The 16,186-nt window shown below is 37.8% G+C and overlaps 1 protein-coding gene across 4 annotated transcripts in view; it reads right to left on the bottom strand.

The window, feature by feature from the left end:
• myt1lb (myelin transcription factor 1-like, b) overlaps positions 1-16,186 on the bottom strand; it is a 142,952-nt gene that overhangs the window by 9,348 nt on the left and 117,418 nt on the right. For 3 of the 4 annotated variants that reach the window (XM_087779839.1, XM_087779840.1, XM_087779842.1), the window contains exons 12-16: positions 8,816-9,049; positions 5,387-5,502; positions 3,099-3,167; positions 2,910-2,972; positions 2,752-2,835 (exon numbers count right to left, since the gene is read on the bottom strand). In XM_087779839.1, coding sequence (XP_087635965.1) covers positions 2,752-2,835; positions 2,910-2,972; positions 3,099-3,167; positions 5,387-5,502; positions 8,816-9,049 — 566 coding nt within the window. Of the gene's footprint in view, positions 1-2,751; positions 2,839-2,909; positions 2,973-3,098; positions 3,168-5,386; positions 5,503-8,815; positions 9,050-16,186 lie in introns of all 4 variants that reach the window. The other variant, XM_087779841.1, reaches the window with a different exon arrangement.

Below are 16,186 nucleotides of genomic sequence, written 5' to 3'. Positions count from 1 at the left end.
ATGTGCCGTGAGGTTCTCGGTTGGGGAGGCACTGACTCCTTTAGTGTGAGACTTACAAGTATATAAACAATATAATCAAATATATATTATTTCATATCTCATTAGCATTCCTAACACACATAAAGTTAAAAAAATATATGATTTAATTATTAATTTCTCCTCTAGATCTACGGCAGTCATCAATCTTGGATAAATATTGATTCATAGCGTCATAAACCTGTCATCGATGACATTGACATAAGAGTCATAGCTGAAATATTATGTTTTGATGATCAATTTATTTAAGTTATATATTCAAAATCTTTAACCTGCCATATTTTATGATCTAAGACCTTTCAATTGTCTGAAAATTGAAAACTAAATTTGTTTTAAACAATCAATGGATATATAACAAAAGATAATGAACTAATAAATAACTAAAAAAAAGGATAATTAAATGTTGATTTTAAACAGTATAGAGTACGACCGTAATAGGAAAGGATTACAAGGAAGACGCAGCTGCTTCAATGCTCTTAATTTGAAAGCCGAACATTCATTTCTTATTATTAGAGACTTTAATGTAAGCAGTGACAAACTACAACTTTATTTTGCATTAAATGATACCAAATTATATATAAATATATTATTTATCAACAATATGAACATTTTCTCCTAGTTTACTAGAACATTTTTAAAGAAATGTTGCATTTATTTCTTATTTGACACGCTTGTGTTTACTAATTCTGCCTAATAACAATTGTTCAAGCCTACAAAATCAGTAAAATATGTATACATTTAGATAAAAATTCTGCAATTACAGAATAATATTATTATTATTAATTTAATATTACGATTCCTAAGAGCAGAGACATTGTGATTAAAAAGTTTGACTTTGTTTGCACCTTTTTTTTCCCCAACTAAACTCATGAAAACATCACCTAAAGAATGTCTACTTTTGTCTCTATAGATTTTCTTATCTTGATTATATATAAAGTGAGAAAAATGAACCATTTTAACAGTTTCTTTCATCCGACCAGTGACCGGTATCACCATCTGGTCTTTGATCTCCTGCTAGCTAATTTTACCAGGCGATAATGTTATTAAACAAATGTTGCTCGTATCATATCTAACTTGTTAAATCCCCATATTGTACCGCAACAGTTAGAAGAATGAATCTGCAAATCATATTTCTGTTGTCTTTTGTCAATACGTGGACACGCAGTGAGATATTTTTAGAACTTCCGTCTCAAAAACAGTGGCCGCATTTAGCGCTGCTCCGCATATCCATCCTCCGACAGAATGATGAATTTAAGAAAGGCTAAGTGTGTTGTTTGTGCTCTGCACCACCAGAGAAATCAATGCGGCTGCAGGCCAAAAAAGGTCCATTGAGGGATTTAGGTAGTCCAATCAATCTCTCTTCTCGGTCGCTCCTTCTACCTGAGCGTCTCCGGGATTTCACCGGAGACTGCACAATCTCTCTCGCTCTCAACCGCACTTGTGAAGCTTCGTCCTGCAAGGAAACTTTAAGTCTCTCGCACATCCATCATGTCTGAGCTGGAGTTAGACGCGGTTTAATGTAAATTAATGACACAAAATACGTCTTTAAGCCGGTTGTCAGTCGCAGTGAAAACTAACCCAACATAAGACTCTAAATACATCTTGTTTGGTGTTTTTGTGGGATTAATAAAATAATATTTACCAGAATAAGTAAACACAAAAATTGGAATTAAATGCAATCATTTTAAAGTAAATAATAATTATGGATAAACAATAACAAAACCTAATTATTTTTAGACAGCTTTTATAATTTATATATTGAATAAGTGAATGAAAATGGCTTTATTAGTTGACGAAACAATAAATCATACTATATCTTTAAATTACTACTTGTGTATAAGAAACAATAAGAAATAATTATTATTGTTAATTTATTTGGCTGTCACACAGTTTTACATAAAAGTAAGTACCAAAGTATGGGTGTGTATTGGAAAGAATCTGGCGACACAATACGTATCGGAACAACAATAAGATATATACTGATACTGTAGTAACAAAGATATATTTGTAGTATTGTCGAGTACTTTACTCTAGTGTTGCAGAATTTGCAGACCACAAGACTCTTGATGGAGTCGTAACTGTTTTTCATTCGTTTTTGAAACCAGAATATGTCCAAACATCAGCTTTAAACTCTGCTGGAGACAACCGTATCCTCTTGTTCTCAGTCATCGCGAGATCTCATTGCTCCTGGGGAGGAGGCAATGACGAATAGCGGCCGGAAGTGGAATTCCAACACAAAAATGAACAAACGCTTTGAATATGCAGTTAAAATAAATAAATCAAAATTTAGGACATTCTAATGACAATAAATTAACGTATGTATTATGTTTTTAATAGAGTTAATCTTGTCCATTTCAGGCGGGAAAAAAAAAGCTAATTTAAGCAAAATGCTAGTTTTAAGCAGAGATTATAGAGGGTTTTAAAAATGTGTCTTTTCCACGATTATTAAGAAATGTATCTAAATGGAGAAATAATAAATCTGTTTGATGAACGAAAAGTCAGTTTTAGGAACCACATCGTCTCATTGACTTCTTTTTTTACATTATTTAGCAATGTCTGCTTCAAAGCTTCCAGGTCTAGAAGAAACTTTTCCTTGGGAATAAAGGTTTTTGAAATCACGGCTCCACATGTGAGAGGATTTCCCCCCAAACAAAAGTAAACATTTTCATCGATTTAAACATTGTTGTTGTTGGAGGTTGACGCTGGAAAAAGTACCTGATGGGCTCCTGGTCCTCCTTGTTCTCTTTGCTGTGGATGATCTTGATCCCGCTTTTCCTGGCTCTTGGACACCCTGAGAGACTTCAGATGAAAGGGCGCGAGTTAAAAACCTCAGATGAGAAGAAGTAAAAAAAAAAAAAAGTTAAAAAAAGTACCTTCTGTGAGAGGCGTAGTTGCCAGTGATATGTCCAGAACCATCGCACCCTGGTGTCGGGCACCTGGGGCAGAAAACACAACAAAGGGCTCAGGGTCTTCGAGAAAACATCGTTTGTGACGAAGACCTTTTTTTAAAAAAAGAAAAACATCTTGAAATGAGCCAATGAGCGGCTCATCACACGCCTTACTTGAGCTCTTGCGCGTTGTTGGCCAGCATGCTTCGGATGCTTTTGTCTGCTAAGGGACAACCTGAGAGACTGAGACACAGCAGAGGAAACATGAGTAACACAACTTTCTCACACACACACACGGGCTCACAGCATGTTTTTGAAGTTGACGTGTGTGTGATGAAATGAAAGTCATTTGTGATGCTAATGTCGAACGACTGAAAGAAACGCGGCAACATCTCTTGGGACTTTAGTTGCTTGAAACATAATCAAGTACATTTTTTTCTTCTTAAAATATACGTTTGATCCGAACACGTTTACTTACAAATTGCCTCTAATTAGATGAGATGTGATCTTTTGCGTGTTTTATTTGTTTTCTTTTAGGTCGATTCTAAGGTATTCAAGGGTATTCGGATTAGAGCTAGAATTAGAGCTAGGGCTAGGGTTAGGGTTAGGGTTAGGGTTAGGGCTAGGGCTAGGGTTAGGGTTAGGGTTAGGGCTATGGTTAGGGCTAGGGCTAAGGTTAGGGATAGGTCTAGGGTCAGGGTTAGGGCTATGGTTAGGGTTAGGTATAGGGCTAGGGTTAGGGTTACCACTGACTGTGTATAATATGGACGTACTATCTCTGATGTCACCCGTGTTTAACAGAACAAAGATTTTGAGGCAAATCCATGTCCATTTTGGAAATACAGTCTTAGAGTTCGTCCAAAAATACATGATTAAAAACGTCCAAATACCTCCATACTGCTCGTCTGTAATGTCCCTCTCCTATTAAAGCCTCAAGAAGAAAAGTTGTTAAGAAAAAATTTAAACAAGTCTATATTTTAAGCTTGTTTTTAGCAGGAGATCCAAGTCCATCCGCCTAAATCTTGCGCACTGACACTTGCAATGTGTTTCAATGGGGAAACACTTGCAGCAGTAGCTGAGGGACTCATAACTTTAGCTACAAACAGACTTAAAATATAGACTTGGTTAAGTTTTTTCCAGAACAATTCCGAGTTTTCAATACAAGATGGACATCACAGACGAGCACTATGGAGGTTTTTGGATGTATTCAAGTGTCTTTTTCGACGAAGATGAAGACGAAGACAACTTAGCTCCAGTCGCTACATTAAAATGAACAAACATTTTTGTCTGTAACTCTAAAAAAGGAACCACTTGCTCTGAAAATAATCCAAACCCTTAGTCGACATTAGGGTGAGTAGAAAATTAGTTGAAATCGAATTTTGGGTGAACGATCGCCTTGACAGTAAAGAGGCGGATTTTCTGTTGAATTATGACTGGGATGAAAAAACTGCCTGTACAGTTGAGACTACAGCGGCTAATACACGCTTGTCAATCAAGTAAACCACACCCATTATTATACAAGTTAAAAACTAAAATACAGGAATAAAATCAGAAAAAATGCTGAAAAAAGTCTGGGTCTGACTTTCTGAATCCAGCCTCAAGTGGACACTTGATGAACTGCGGCTTTTCCACATTAGCTGAACCTTTTAAAAACCGATGTTGCCCCTCGATTCAAACTAATACGAGCGGTTGTGAAGAATCTATTGCCATTTTTTAGCCAACGCAGATTTGTATTAGATTTGTGGAAATCAATGGAGCCAAAAAAAAAACTGGGTTACAGAAAAAATAATCAACAAAATAATCAAGACAAGCCGAAAAGAATGATAAAAAAAAATGGATTGTGAGTCCTCTGTGAGAAAAGCGGATCCTACGACGTGAGGTGAGATTACTGGTGAAGCGACCAATTCCATCACACCCTGATGTACGACATCTGTCATCACCAACGGATAGATTTATATAATGACGGGAAGATACAATAAAAAGGGATTTTATCTTTCTTTGTTCTTGGATAAGACTGTAATTTTGGAGAGAAGTGAGATATGAATAAGAGAGTAGATGAAAATGATCATTTAAGAAGACAGAAAAATCAACAAAAAGCTAACAATGAGAGTCAAATAAATACAATATTTAGTAGGATATGTTACAAAAGTTGGCAGTTCAGTATATATTTAACCATATAGATTATTTTAAATCAATATTTTGGATGCGTGTTGTTTATTTTAAACTAGTAATTGACTCCAGAATTCATATATTTTCTGATAAACCCAGTAAATTTGTGTACAATCTCCACAGTAAAGTACATTTTAAGCCAGCTAGTTAAACTTGCAGTGCTTTATTATTGAAGAAGAAACTGTTAATGTAAAAAATATCATCCAAATCCTGACGTCTGATCATGAAAACAGTCAATAGATTCATTTGCAAGTGAATTTATAAAAAAAGCTTCAGAGATGTGTTTTGCTTACGCTATCAGGTCCTTCTTGCTCTCCTTGCACTGGGCGTACTTGGGTTTGGGGCTGGGCATGTTGACGTCGGTGTAGGAGCGGTCGTCCAGCAGGTCGTGGAAGGGATCCAGATCATCCTGGGAGGGAAATAAGAAGGAGAATGTAGTGATTCAACAACACAAAGCAGCTCAGTCGACTGCAGTACACCCGTATGTCCATAGATGGCACTGTTGTGCAGTGCCTTCGCCACTGCCTGGTTTATAAAAAAAAAAGAAAAAAAAGAAAAAGGGTGCTTTGTCTGCAGTGGGGCCACAGCGGCTGTTGATGCAAATCCTCTTTTCCTTTCTTCCCTGCCCGCAGTGTACGTACAGTAATGCCCATAAAGAGACAGGTCCAGATACAGCCCAAATTATCCGGCGCTCAAGCTGTCTCTGAGAGCGTCTGCTGGGTCAGCCAGCCAGCTCCTCCAATTAAAGCCGCCCGGGCCGAGAGGCAGACAGGCAGGGGAGTGACACATGCATATATAGCAGGGACCAGAGAGAGGAGGACGTATATTTATATATACGTTGAATATTGTATACCCGCCCCGGCAACAGAAAACAAGAGAGACTCACACACACACACACACACTCTCAGACGACACATAAAGCGTGCACCAGCATATGCCCGTGCACGCCGACAGATGCACCCAGCAGTGGTGCATTGATTTCCAGCAGTTCTTTGATGAGATGAGCTATTCCGATTCTCTCCCAAGGTGCTGCTTTGCATAATTCATTTCGGAGACGGAGTGTGAAAAAAAACAGAAGGAAAAGGCAGCATGTGGGGTTCACGACACAAACACCCCGCACATGGCTAAATGCTGACACCCCGCCGCCGCACCCCCCACTCCTTCAAGACGTAAACAATATCTTAAATATATCATCTAATTATTATTTTCAATTATCACAGACCGTTGGTGGTGGGAATGAAGAAACAAGCAAGCAAATGTTTATTTGGGCCAACAAAAATTAGTGATGTGTTGATGAAGCTTCATGAAACAGTGTCATGTGGTTTAGAGGTCAGTTGGTGGCGCCATCAGTTTAAAAATGAACTGCATCAGATTTGTAATAAAACAACATCATCAGCGTATCAAGATGTTTTTCCAGAGGCCAACATGTTCTTCAAAAGGTTCATGGATCCAGATGGTAATTCAGAAGGTTATTAAAAAACAGGTTTAAAGATGATTGAAGTAGTAATGGGTTGATGAAGCTTCATGAAATAGTGTCATGTTGTTTAGAGGTCAGTAGATGGCGTCAACAAATGTGATGTTTTATTAGAACAGTTGTTAAAAAAAAGGAAAATAGTGCAGAGACGCCATCTAGTGGACTCTGAAGGTAATGACACTGCTTAATGAAGCTTTACCAGACCATCACTACTTGAGACCCATAATGCACCGCAACAATTAAATCTCTAATAACTTACTATATACTGTATAAATATACCCATTACAATATATATTTCAAAATAAAAGCAATGTTCCCTCATATTTTTTACTATTGATGGTCTGATGAAGCTTCATGAAACAGTGCCATGTGGTTGAGAGGTCAGTAGGTGGCGCCATCAGTTTAAAAATGATCTGATGTTTCTTTAGAACGGCATCAGATTTGTATAAAACCACATCATCAGTGTATCGAGAAGTTTTTCCAGAGGTTCATGGATACAGATGGTAATTCAGAAGGTTATTAAAAAAACAAGTTTAAAGACAACTGAAGTAGTGATGGGTTGATGAAGCTTCATGAAACAGTGTCATGTGGTTTACAGGTCAGTAGGTGGCGCCATTACTTTAAAAATTATGTGATGTTTCATTAGAACAGTTGTTTAAAAAAAGGAAAATAGTGCAGACACATCCATCTAGTGGACTTTGAAGGTAATGACACTGCTTTACAAAATATATTTCAAAATAAAAGCAATGTTCCCTCATATTTTTACTAGTGATGTGTTGATGAAGCTTCTTGAAACAGTGTCATGTGGTTTAGAGGTCAGTAGGTGGTGCCATCAGTTTAAAAATAATGTTTCATTAGAACAGTTGTTAAAAAAAAAATGAAAATAGTGCAGAGACATCTCGTAGACTCTGAAGGTAATGACACTGTTTCATGAAGCTTCATTAGAACATCTCTACTAAAAAAAAGGTGTAGAAAAACAAATGTTTTTCCTTATTATGAATTATTTGATCAAGAATAACCTTTAACAAGTAATAGCAGAACCAAAATGCATTGTAAGTCCGCATTATTGTTAGTTTACTTCTAAAATTTAAATAGTACATTTTGGAGCGTTAAAAATAACTTTCGGATCTGGCCCCAAGGTCTTAAGTAACTCTTTCCCTTTTGAACGTTTATTTGAAAAGTCTTTCAAAATCGAGAGCTAACAATCCACAAAGATAATTTGGAACTGTTGATATATATATATATATATATATATATATATATTGGTTTAATGGATTCTGCCCAGGGGCTTAGAGTTTAAAAACACAAATCACACCATATTTTTGTCCATTAAAAAATAATAAATTCTTCTCCAAAAAAATCAAGCTTAAGTTTAGAGAAGTAAGTTGTAACACTGTCGATGTTAATATTCTTTCACTAGAGATATTTTTGGTTAAATTCAGAAAAAACATCGTAGAAATAAATTATCTGTTTAGAGTTAAGAGTAAGAATACCATTTTTAATGTAATTGTCTTTGTGATGCATGCATTAAAAGTCTGTCCAAAATCTGTCCAGATTTTTTCAAAAAGATTATTTTCTTTCAAACTGTTTCTGACCCCGATTTTTTTTTTTTTTTTAATTCTTTTAACCACAAACCCTACAAAAAATAGCTTCCTTTTATGGACTTGGCCACGAGATGTTCAGTTTAAAACACATCACAATATAATCTTTAATTCTACTAAATATTTCTAATGGAAAAGTTTGTATTTGTTGTTGTTGTTGTTCCAAGAAATACACTTTAAAAGTGTGTTACAACTGGGTATGAGTAATCATAAGTATTCCAGAAGATTCTCTAGTTATCGTAATGTAATAGTAAAAAGTACTAATAATGCCACAGTTTTATTTAATTATTCAATTTAACCTAGATTTTTCTATTTTTAACCACTTTTAAAGTCATCTTTACCCCATATTATTTACTTTTTCAACCATTTTGACGAGTCTATCTTATATTAATTCATACGTTTTTTTAAAAAGTCATTACTTTCCGTCTGAAATCTCAGCGAACAAGAGGTTACGAGAGCCATTATGACATAATAATGGCCTTACTCCTCCTCCAGCCAGCTGTAATCACGGCTCACTTTGTTTATACAACGAGTCCCTTTGAAGGTGAAGACTTCGGAGAGTGATGACGCGCGGCGACCAATCACAGCAGAGTGGGTGTGGTTACGCTAAACACGATATTTCAGTGGGCGGAGCTTAAGATAATCACCTCTTTATCGTCCTCGTCTATGTGTTTGATCTTAGTGTAGTCCACGGGCAGGTCCCAGCAGTCGGCGGCGTCGCCCATGCTGTAGCAGCGCGAGCCCAGCAGGGCCGCCTGCCTCTGGGGGGACATGGGCTCCAGCGGGGTCAGGACCGAGTCCCCGCCGCCGCCGCCGCCGCACAGACGCTTGGTCATACTCAGGTCCAACGTGCCGTTCTCGTCCACGTCCAGACCGGGGCTCTGCGAGATGTCGGGGTTCGGAAGGAGGGAACAGACGGAAAGGAAAGAAGGGAGGGATTTTCGATTAGAAAAGGCAGTAAAACATTGATAATCTTTCAACAAAAGATAAGCAGTGATAAGCCAACATATATATATAAGACACCGTTATCTCCGCCTCTCGTTCCACCATGTTGTGTGCGTCCTCCTGTACTCAGGAGTGTGTGCGTTTGTGTTGTGTCTGATGTGATGCGAGCAGACACAGCGTGGAAGGGAGGGGTGCAGAGTGCAGGGACAGAGGGTTAGGGGGCGCCGACGCGAGCTGCCACGACACTAGTGCGACTCCACTGCTGCGAGATAGAAGAATAAACGCTGAAAATGTTTCGTACGTTTTTTTTTGTTGTTTTTTTTTTCAGTGCTTTCAGTGCACGTCATATTTCCTGATCCACACAAAAGCAACTTTTGACATCGAAGACATATTAATGTACTTTTTTTTTAAAAGTTAGATTTTCATGGTAAGAGAAAAAGAGCTGAAATAACTTTACCATTTAATAATATGTGATCTTCGTTTATATCATTTACACCAACAGCTCCACATTCTTTAAGTAGTGACGAGTGCCGGACACTATGCCAACCATTCTGCTCTTCCTGCTAATTCTTTATGTGCTTTTTGGACGTTTTTATTTGGACTAACATTCGGAAACACACCCAGTTTCTCCTAAAAAATACTTACAAGTTGAATCTAAATATTATTAAAGGGCAACTGACTCACTCACATTCAAATATTGAAGTCTTCCTCTCCAAGATGCAGTAAATCCCTCATCATTTTCAACTTATTACTTTATAAAGTTAATCTGAATTCTGGGCAAACGAGAGGTTACGAGAGTCCATTACGACGCAATAATGGCTTCACTCCTCCTCCTCGAGCTGGCTGTAATCACGCCCCACTTTGTTTAAACAACAAGTCCCTTTGAGGTGTAGACGTCCGTGATTCATGACCTGCTGTGACCAACATACTCGTTTGACCAATCACAGCAGAGTGGGCGTGGTTAAGTGGTTTCAGTGGGCGGGGCAGGATCATTTTTGTAATGTAAATATTTCAATGAAAAGAGAGTTTTGTACAAACACATACTACTGATACAATAGTCTATTTAAGGAGACACTTAAATCTACACATAAGGTACCTTTTAGCGAGATAAAAAAAACGATTACTCAACAAAAATAGACATTAATAACCGACACCTTCACTTCGATACCAGTTTGTGAAAAATACTTTTTACAAAATTTAAATGAAATTACACATGATTTCAATTGATTAAGTCAGGATTCAACTAATTATAGTCAAACAATGGGATTATTTTTGATACGTAAATAAAAATGTAATTGCATTAATTTAGTTGTTGCTTTAGTCTTTTAGAAAGAAATATTCGAAAAATCAACTCATGACATTTATAGTTTGTTATTCTTACATTCGCTTTGGATTGTGTTCGAGTGCCTCGTCCTCGACTTCTTTTATTTCCTGTGATATCACTACCAGCAACACAACTAGACAACTTGCCTGTTCTGGTCCTTTCCCTTATAATCTCTCTGGACTCTTTCATCTCGTCTCCCCTGCCTTCCTCTCTCCCACTCTCTCCCTCTCTCTCTCTCTCTCTCTCTCTCTCTCTCTCCCCCCCGGCTCGCCTTCACGAGAAGGATAACCCAGTTTAATGCTGATGCTGAGCGACAGTGTCCCGAGGGAAGGATGGTGTCTGATGCCAAAACCCCTGTGACGCACTCTGACTCACGAGCGCGAGGTGATACATTTGGAACTCGGCACGAACGCCACTCCGACCGTGACTTCGGAAATAAAAAGGAAATGGGGCCCGTGTTTTATTATTCTAGAGGAATTTGCGACATGTATTGGCAAGAATCTGTTGCATCTCACGATATAGGGTCAACGATACGATAATACTGTGATACTGTTGGTATATATGTGTAGTATCGTCGAGTACTTGACTCTAGTGTTGCAGAATTTACAGACCACATGACTCTTGACGAATTGTAACTGCTTTCATTTGTTGTGAAACCAAAAATATGTCCAAACATCAGCTTTATTGCAGGAGTCCACTGTATCCTCTTGTACTCAGTCATCACCTGTATCTCAAATATGCCCAAACATCAGCTGTAAAAGCTGCTGGAGTCCAGTGTATCCTCTTGTACTCAGTCATCACCTGGATATCAAAGTATGTCCAAACATCAGCTTTAAAAGCTGCTGGAGTCAACTGTATCCTCTCGTCCTCAGGCATCGAGGTTTTAATACCATTTTGATCCCCCCCTTCAAATTTGGTTCGGGCACTTCCTACGCGATGGCGTCAAAGAGCAGTGGCTTTTTGAAAATGGTGTTCGACACCGGATCGACTGTATCCTCTCATCCTTAGTCATGGCAAGATCTTGCAGGATGACGTTGAAGTCGTAACTGCTTTCTTTTGTTTTGAAACAGAAATGTGTCCAAACATCAATGTTAAAGGCTGCTGGCGTCGACTGTATCCTCTCGTCCTCAGTCATCAGATGTTAATACTATCTTTTGATCCCGCCCTTCAAATTTGGTTCGGGCACTTCCTACGGGATGGCATCACAGAGCAGTGGCTTTTTGAAAATTGTTTTCGACACCGGTCGACTGTATCCTCTCATCCTTAGTCATGGAGAAGATCTCGCGGGATGACTAAGTCTCAACTGCTTTCATTTGTTTCAAAACCAAAATATGTCCAAACATCAACGTTCCAGGCTGCTGGAGTCGACTGTATCCTTTCGTCCTTAGTCATCGAGGTGTTACTACCATTTTGATTACCATACTTCAAATTTGGAATGGGCACTTTCTACATGATGGCGTCAAAGAGCAGTGGCTTTTTGAAAAATGGTGTTCGACACCGGTTGACTGTATCCTCTCGTCCTTAGTCATGGCAAGATCTCGCGGGATGACGAAGTCGTAACTGCTTTCATTTGTTTTGAAATTAAAATATGTCCAAACATTAACGTTCAGGCTGCTGGTGGCTTTTTGAAAAATGGTGTTTTGACACCGGTCGACTGTATCCCCTCATCCTTAGTCATGAAGAAGATCTTGCGGGATGACGATGAAGATGGAACTGCTTTCATTTGTTTTGAAACCAAAATATTCCAGCTTTAAAAGCTGCTGTATCCTCTCGCCCTGAGTCATCTCGCGGGATTTCAATGTCAATTTTTTTTAGCTGCGGAGGACGTTGTGACTGCTGCCATCTAGCGGCCGGAAGTTTAATCGCAACACAAAAAAATAAACATATGGCGTAACTATTTGAATGTTAATTGAACATAAATTGAATCATTTTATTTCACACAAACATTATTGAACGATAAACCATAAAACTACTAACTAACTTTATTTACTTTTTAACTTTAATTATCGTGGAAAACAATATCGCGATGTATCGCAACATACCGAATTTTCCGGACTATAAGTCGCTCCGGAGTACAAGCATCACCAGCCATAAAATGCATAATAAAGAGGGAAAAAACATATATAAGTCGCACTGGAGTATAAGTCGCATTTTTGGGGGAAATTTATTTGATAAAATCCAACACCAAGAACAGACATGTCATCTTGAAAGACAATTTAAAATAAAAATAGAATAGAGGCAACAACAGGCTGAATAATTGTACGGTATGCTTACGTTACACACCTGAGAACGTGCCTGGTACGTTTACATAACATATTAAGAGTTATTCAGATAACTTTAGCATAAATAACATGCTAAGAAGTTTACCAAACCATCCGTGTAACTCCAAATAACTAAAAATCCAATGATATCTTCATCATCGGTGTCACTTTTAAACAACTCCCGCTAACTCTGGAGGTAGAAGATGCGGCGCTTCCTCTTCTACGTCGAAATTATCAACACAGGCCTAGAGCGCCCTCTTGCGGTTTATGTGAAAATAACATGTGAAATGATATACCTGTAATAACGTGTTAATAATTTCACACATAAGTCGCTCCAGAGTATAAATCGCACCCGCGGCCAAACTATGAAAAATACTGCGACTTATAGCCCAGAAAATAAATACGGTAAATATTCTCTAACAGCGCTAATGGAGATTATTCATCTGCGCATGAATGGATGATAAAATAGTTGCTGATGATTCAAGAAAATGAACAAATTGGATTCAAAGTTGTTCCCTTTTTGATGAAAAACTGTCAAACAATCGTCCTCCGCTAACTTTTCCACGGCGCGTTGAGTCGGAGTCGCAGTCGCTGCAACAAGAAAAAAAGGTATAATCTACAAGGGCATCGCCGTGAGTCACCTCATGAATACCAACTGCCCCCTCCTTGTCAGCAATTGCATTGCATGTCAGCGTCCAATTAGCGTGACCCACCCCATCACATCGCGTTAATGAGGATGATGTGTGAGGACGCGCCACACCTCCTTCATTAGAATGCATCTTCGGCGCTCTCTTCTGGGAGCCCCCTGACCTGCGTTGCCATGGTAATGCGGCGAGGAAGAGGGCTGGAGCGTGAGAGGTCACTTGCTAATTCTCCGTAAATTACTTCTGCCCACCTATTCCGCTCTTAAAATAAACCGGCATCTTTCCCCGCGGTGCGTTTATGAATAATCATCTCAGGTTTGACTTCGCTGGTTATAAATGCTTTTCTTTAGGACCAGGAAACGTGGCTAACTTCATGGCTAACGGTGTTAGCTTTCTAGCTAACACCATTAGCCATGAAGTTAGCCATGAAACTGCGGCAAAAAAAATTGTCATTTTGGAACTTATGAGGAGAACCTGACAACACATTGGGTAAAAGCGCTTTGGTAAAAGAAAACATCGGTAAATTAAGGTTGAAATCCTGCAAGATGACTGAGTACAAGAGGATACAGCAGCTTTTAAAGCTGGATATTTTGTAAGTAGGAAAAAAAAGAGAGAAAAAAAATATAGATATATAGTTTTTTTTTAGATTTTGTGTTAGTAGACTTCAAGTGTATTTTTTACTGTCAAACATATTCTTTTTATAGCAAACTGAAAACAACAGTTGTTTAATAAAAATAATATAACTATTTTAAGGATAACTTAAGACTTTTAAATGAAAAAGTTAAGTTAAAATCAAGACATTTTAAAAGACTCTTAAATTGAAAATTCAACTAAAAACTAAATAGATAATTATTGATTCAAATATTATTTAAAAAAAACAACAGAATACAGTGTATCGTGACTTGTACAGGTTTGCTGGTGAAAAATTATCATTGAATTTTCATCATCTTTTTGTCCAAATTAACAAATAAATGTTACAGATCATTTTTGAGATTTGACACCAATATAACGGTAACTTTTGTTTCCATTTTGATCTTTTATAAAAATGTATTAAAGATGTTTTAATGCCAATTAAGGCATTTATTTTAGGTCCATAAATAAATTGATTTAAGCCTTAAATTCAAGAAAATGGAAGACCAACATGAAAATCAACCAAAATAAAATAAAAAATTGTTTAAAATATGATTTGGAAAGAAAAAATCGCCCCCAAAACGACTGTTTTGTAAGTAAAATCATTAAAAAAAAGAGAAAAAAATGTTACCAAATATATACAAGATTTTTAACCAACAATGTTATCAATGTTCATGTTTATTCAAGACGTTTAAAAAATATATTTAAGGCGTTTTAATGCCAATTACGGTCATATTTCTATGTTCAAACATACATGTATTAGACTTATTTAAAAAAACAAAAAAACATGTGACATTTAATTGAAGACCAACTTGAAAATCAACCAAAAAACTTGATTTTGAATTAAAAAATAAAAAAATAAATTTAAATACATAAATGTAACCAAATATTTTGAGATTTTAAACCAAAAGGATTGTTAATATTGTTAATTAAAATAACGATTTAAGATGTTTAAATGCCAATTAAGGTCATATTTCTAGGTTCAAACATACATGGATTTAAGACTTTTTTTTAAAACCATGTGACATTTAATTGAAGACCAACTTGAAAATCAACCAAAAAACATGATTTTGAAATAAAATAAAAATCAATCCTTTTTTTGAATACATAAATGTCATCAAATATTTTGAGATTTTAAACCAACATGAATAAGTAAGTACGTATTATTGTTCATTAAAATAATGATTTAAGATGTTTTAATGCCAATTAAGAACGTTATTTTAGGTTCATAAATAAAATGCCTTTTAAGGATCTCCGGGAAACCTGATATTCCTTTTTTTTTCAAAACATTTCTAGTCAGTAAAGTGCATGAATTAGCTTTTCAATCCCACACTTCTATCAACCAATCCATACCAGGACAAAACAATCCAGTAATTTTCTTTAAAAAAAAAAAAAAGCAAACATCTCCAGTCAATAAAACTTCAAATCAATTCAACAAACAGAGCGAAAGAAAGTGTCGCTTAGACTCAAAAGAAGAAAAAGAGAAAGAAATGTAAGTGCAGGTTCATCAAACACCGAGGAACAGAACGTGCCACGAGCCGAGGTGTGGAGATGAAAGAGGACGAGGAGAAAAAGCTGCGTGAAGTCTTCCCATCCTGCCCTCCGAGCATCCTGTCTCGCCTCAGACAATAAAGTGATTTAAGGAACGGTCCTGACTGCCGCAGGCGTTTGTCCCGAGTTCCCTCCGTCCCCCACTCTTTTTTTTTTTGGAGTTTCCACCTTTTTTCCCTCTCCCACGTTTAGAAGCGCTTCCCTTCCCTCGCTTTATTTTTCAATTTTATCACAGCGTGTTGCTGTCAACATTAGCATTAATCCAGCATTAGCGGCGCCGCGGCGCTCTCTCTCCTCCCCCCCCCACCGGATCCCATTTTCCAGCTTCGGCATCTCCGGCGCGAGATAATGCCGGAACGGTGTCACCTTATCTACCTCGGGAATGACACACTGGGCTCACGCCGTGTCAAGCGAACGCCTCGGCCCGCGGGCTCCTATCTGATCCCGAGGTGGAAAATAAAAAAAAGTGTAAAGACACAGAGCCGGATCTTTTTGATGGGGGTGAGCGTGGGAGTGCGTACGCTCGCCGAACATGTCGGTTTCCACGAGACGGGAAACGGTGAAGAAGGCGCAGGGATTATCTCGCGGGGCGCCGGAGATGTCGGTCCTGACAAGGTGAAGCCGCTGCAGTGGTGATCAGGAGTGACTTCAACCAACACGATC

Source organism: Callionymus lyra, chromosome 18, assembly GCF_982586985.1.
Source record: "Callionymus lyra chromosome 18, fCalLyr1.hap1.1, whole genome shotgun sequence".
NCBI classification, from domain to species: domain Eukaryota; kingdom Metazoa; phylum Chordata; class Actinopteri; order Syngnathiformes; family Callionymidae; genus Callionymus; species Callionymus lyra.
This window is presented reverse-complemented; position numbering and strand designations above follow the sequence as displayed.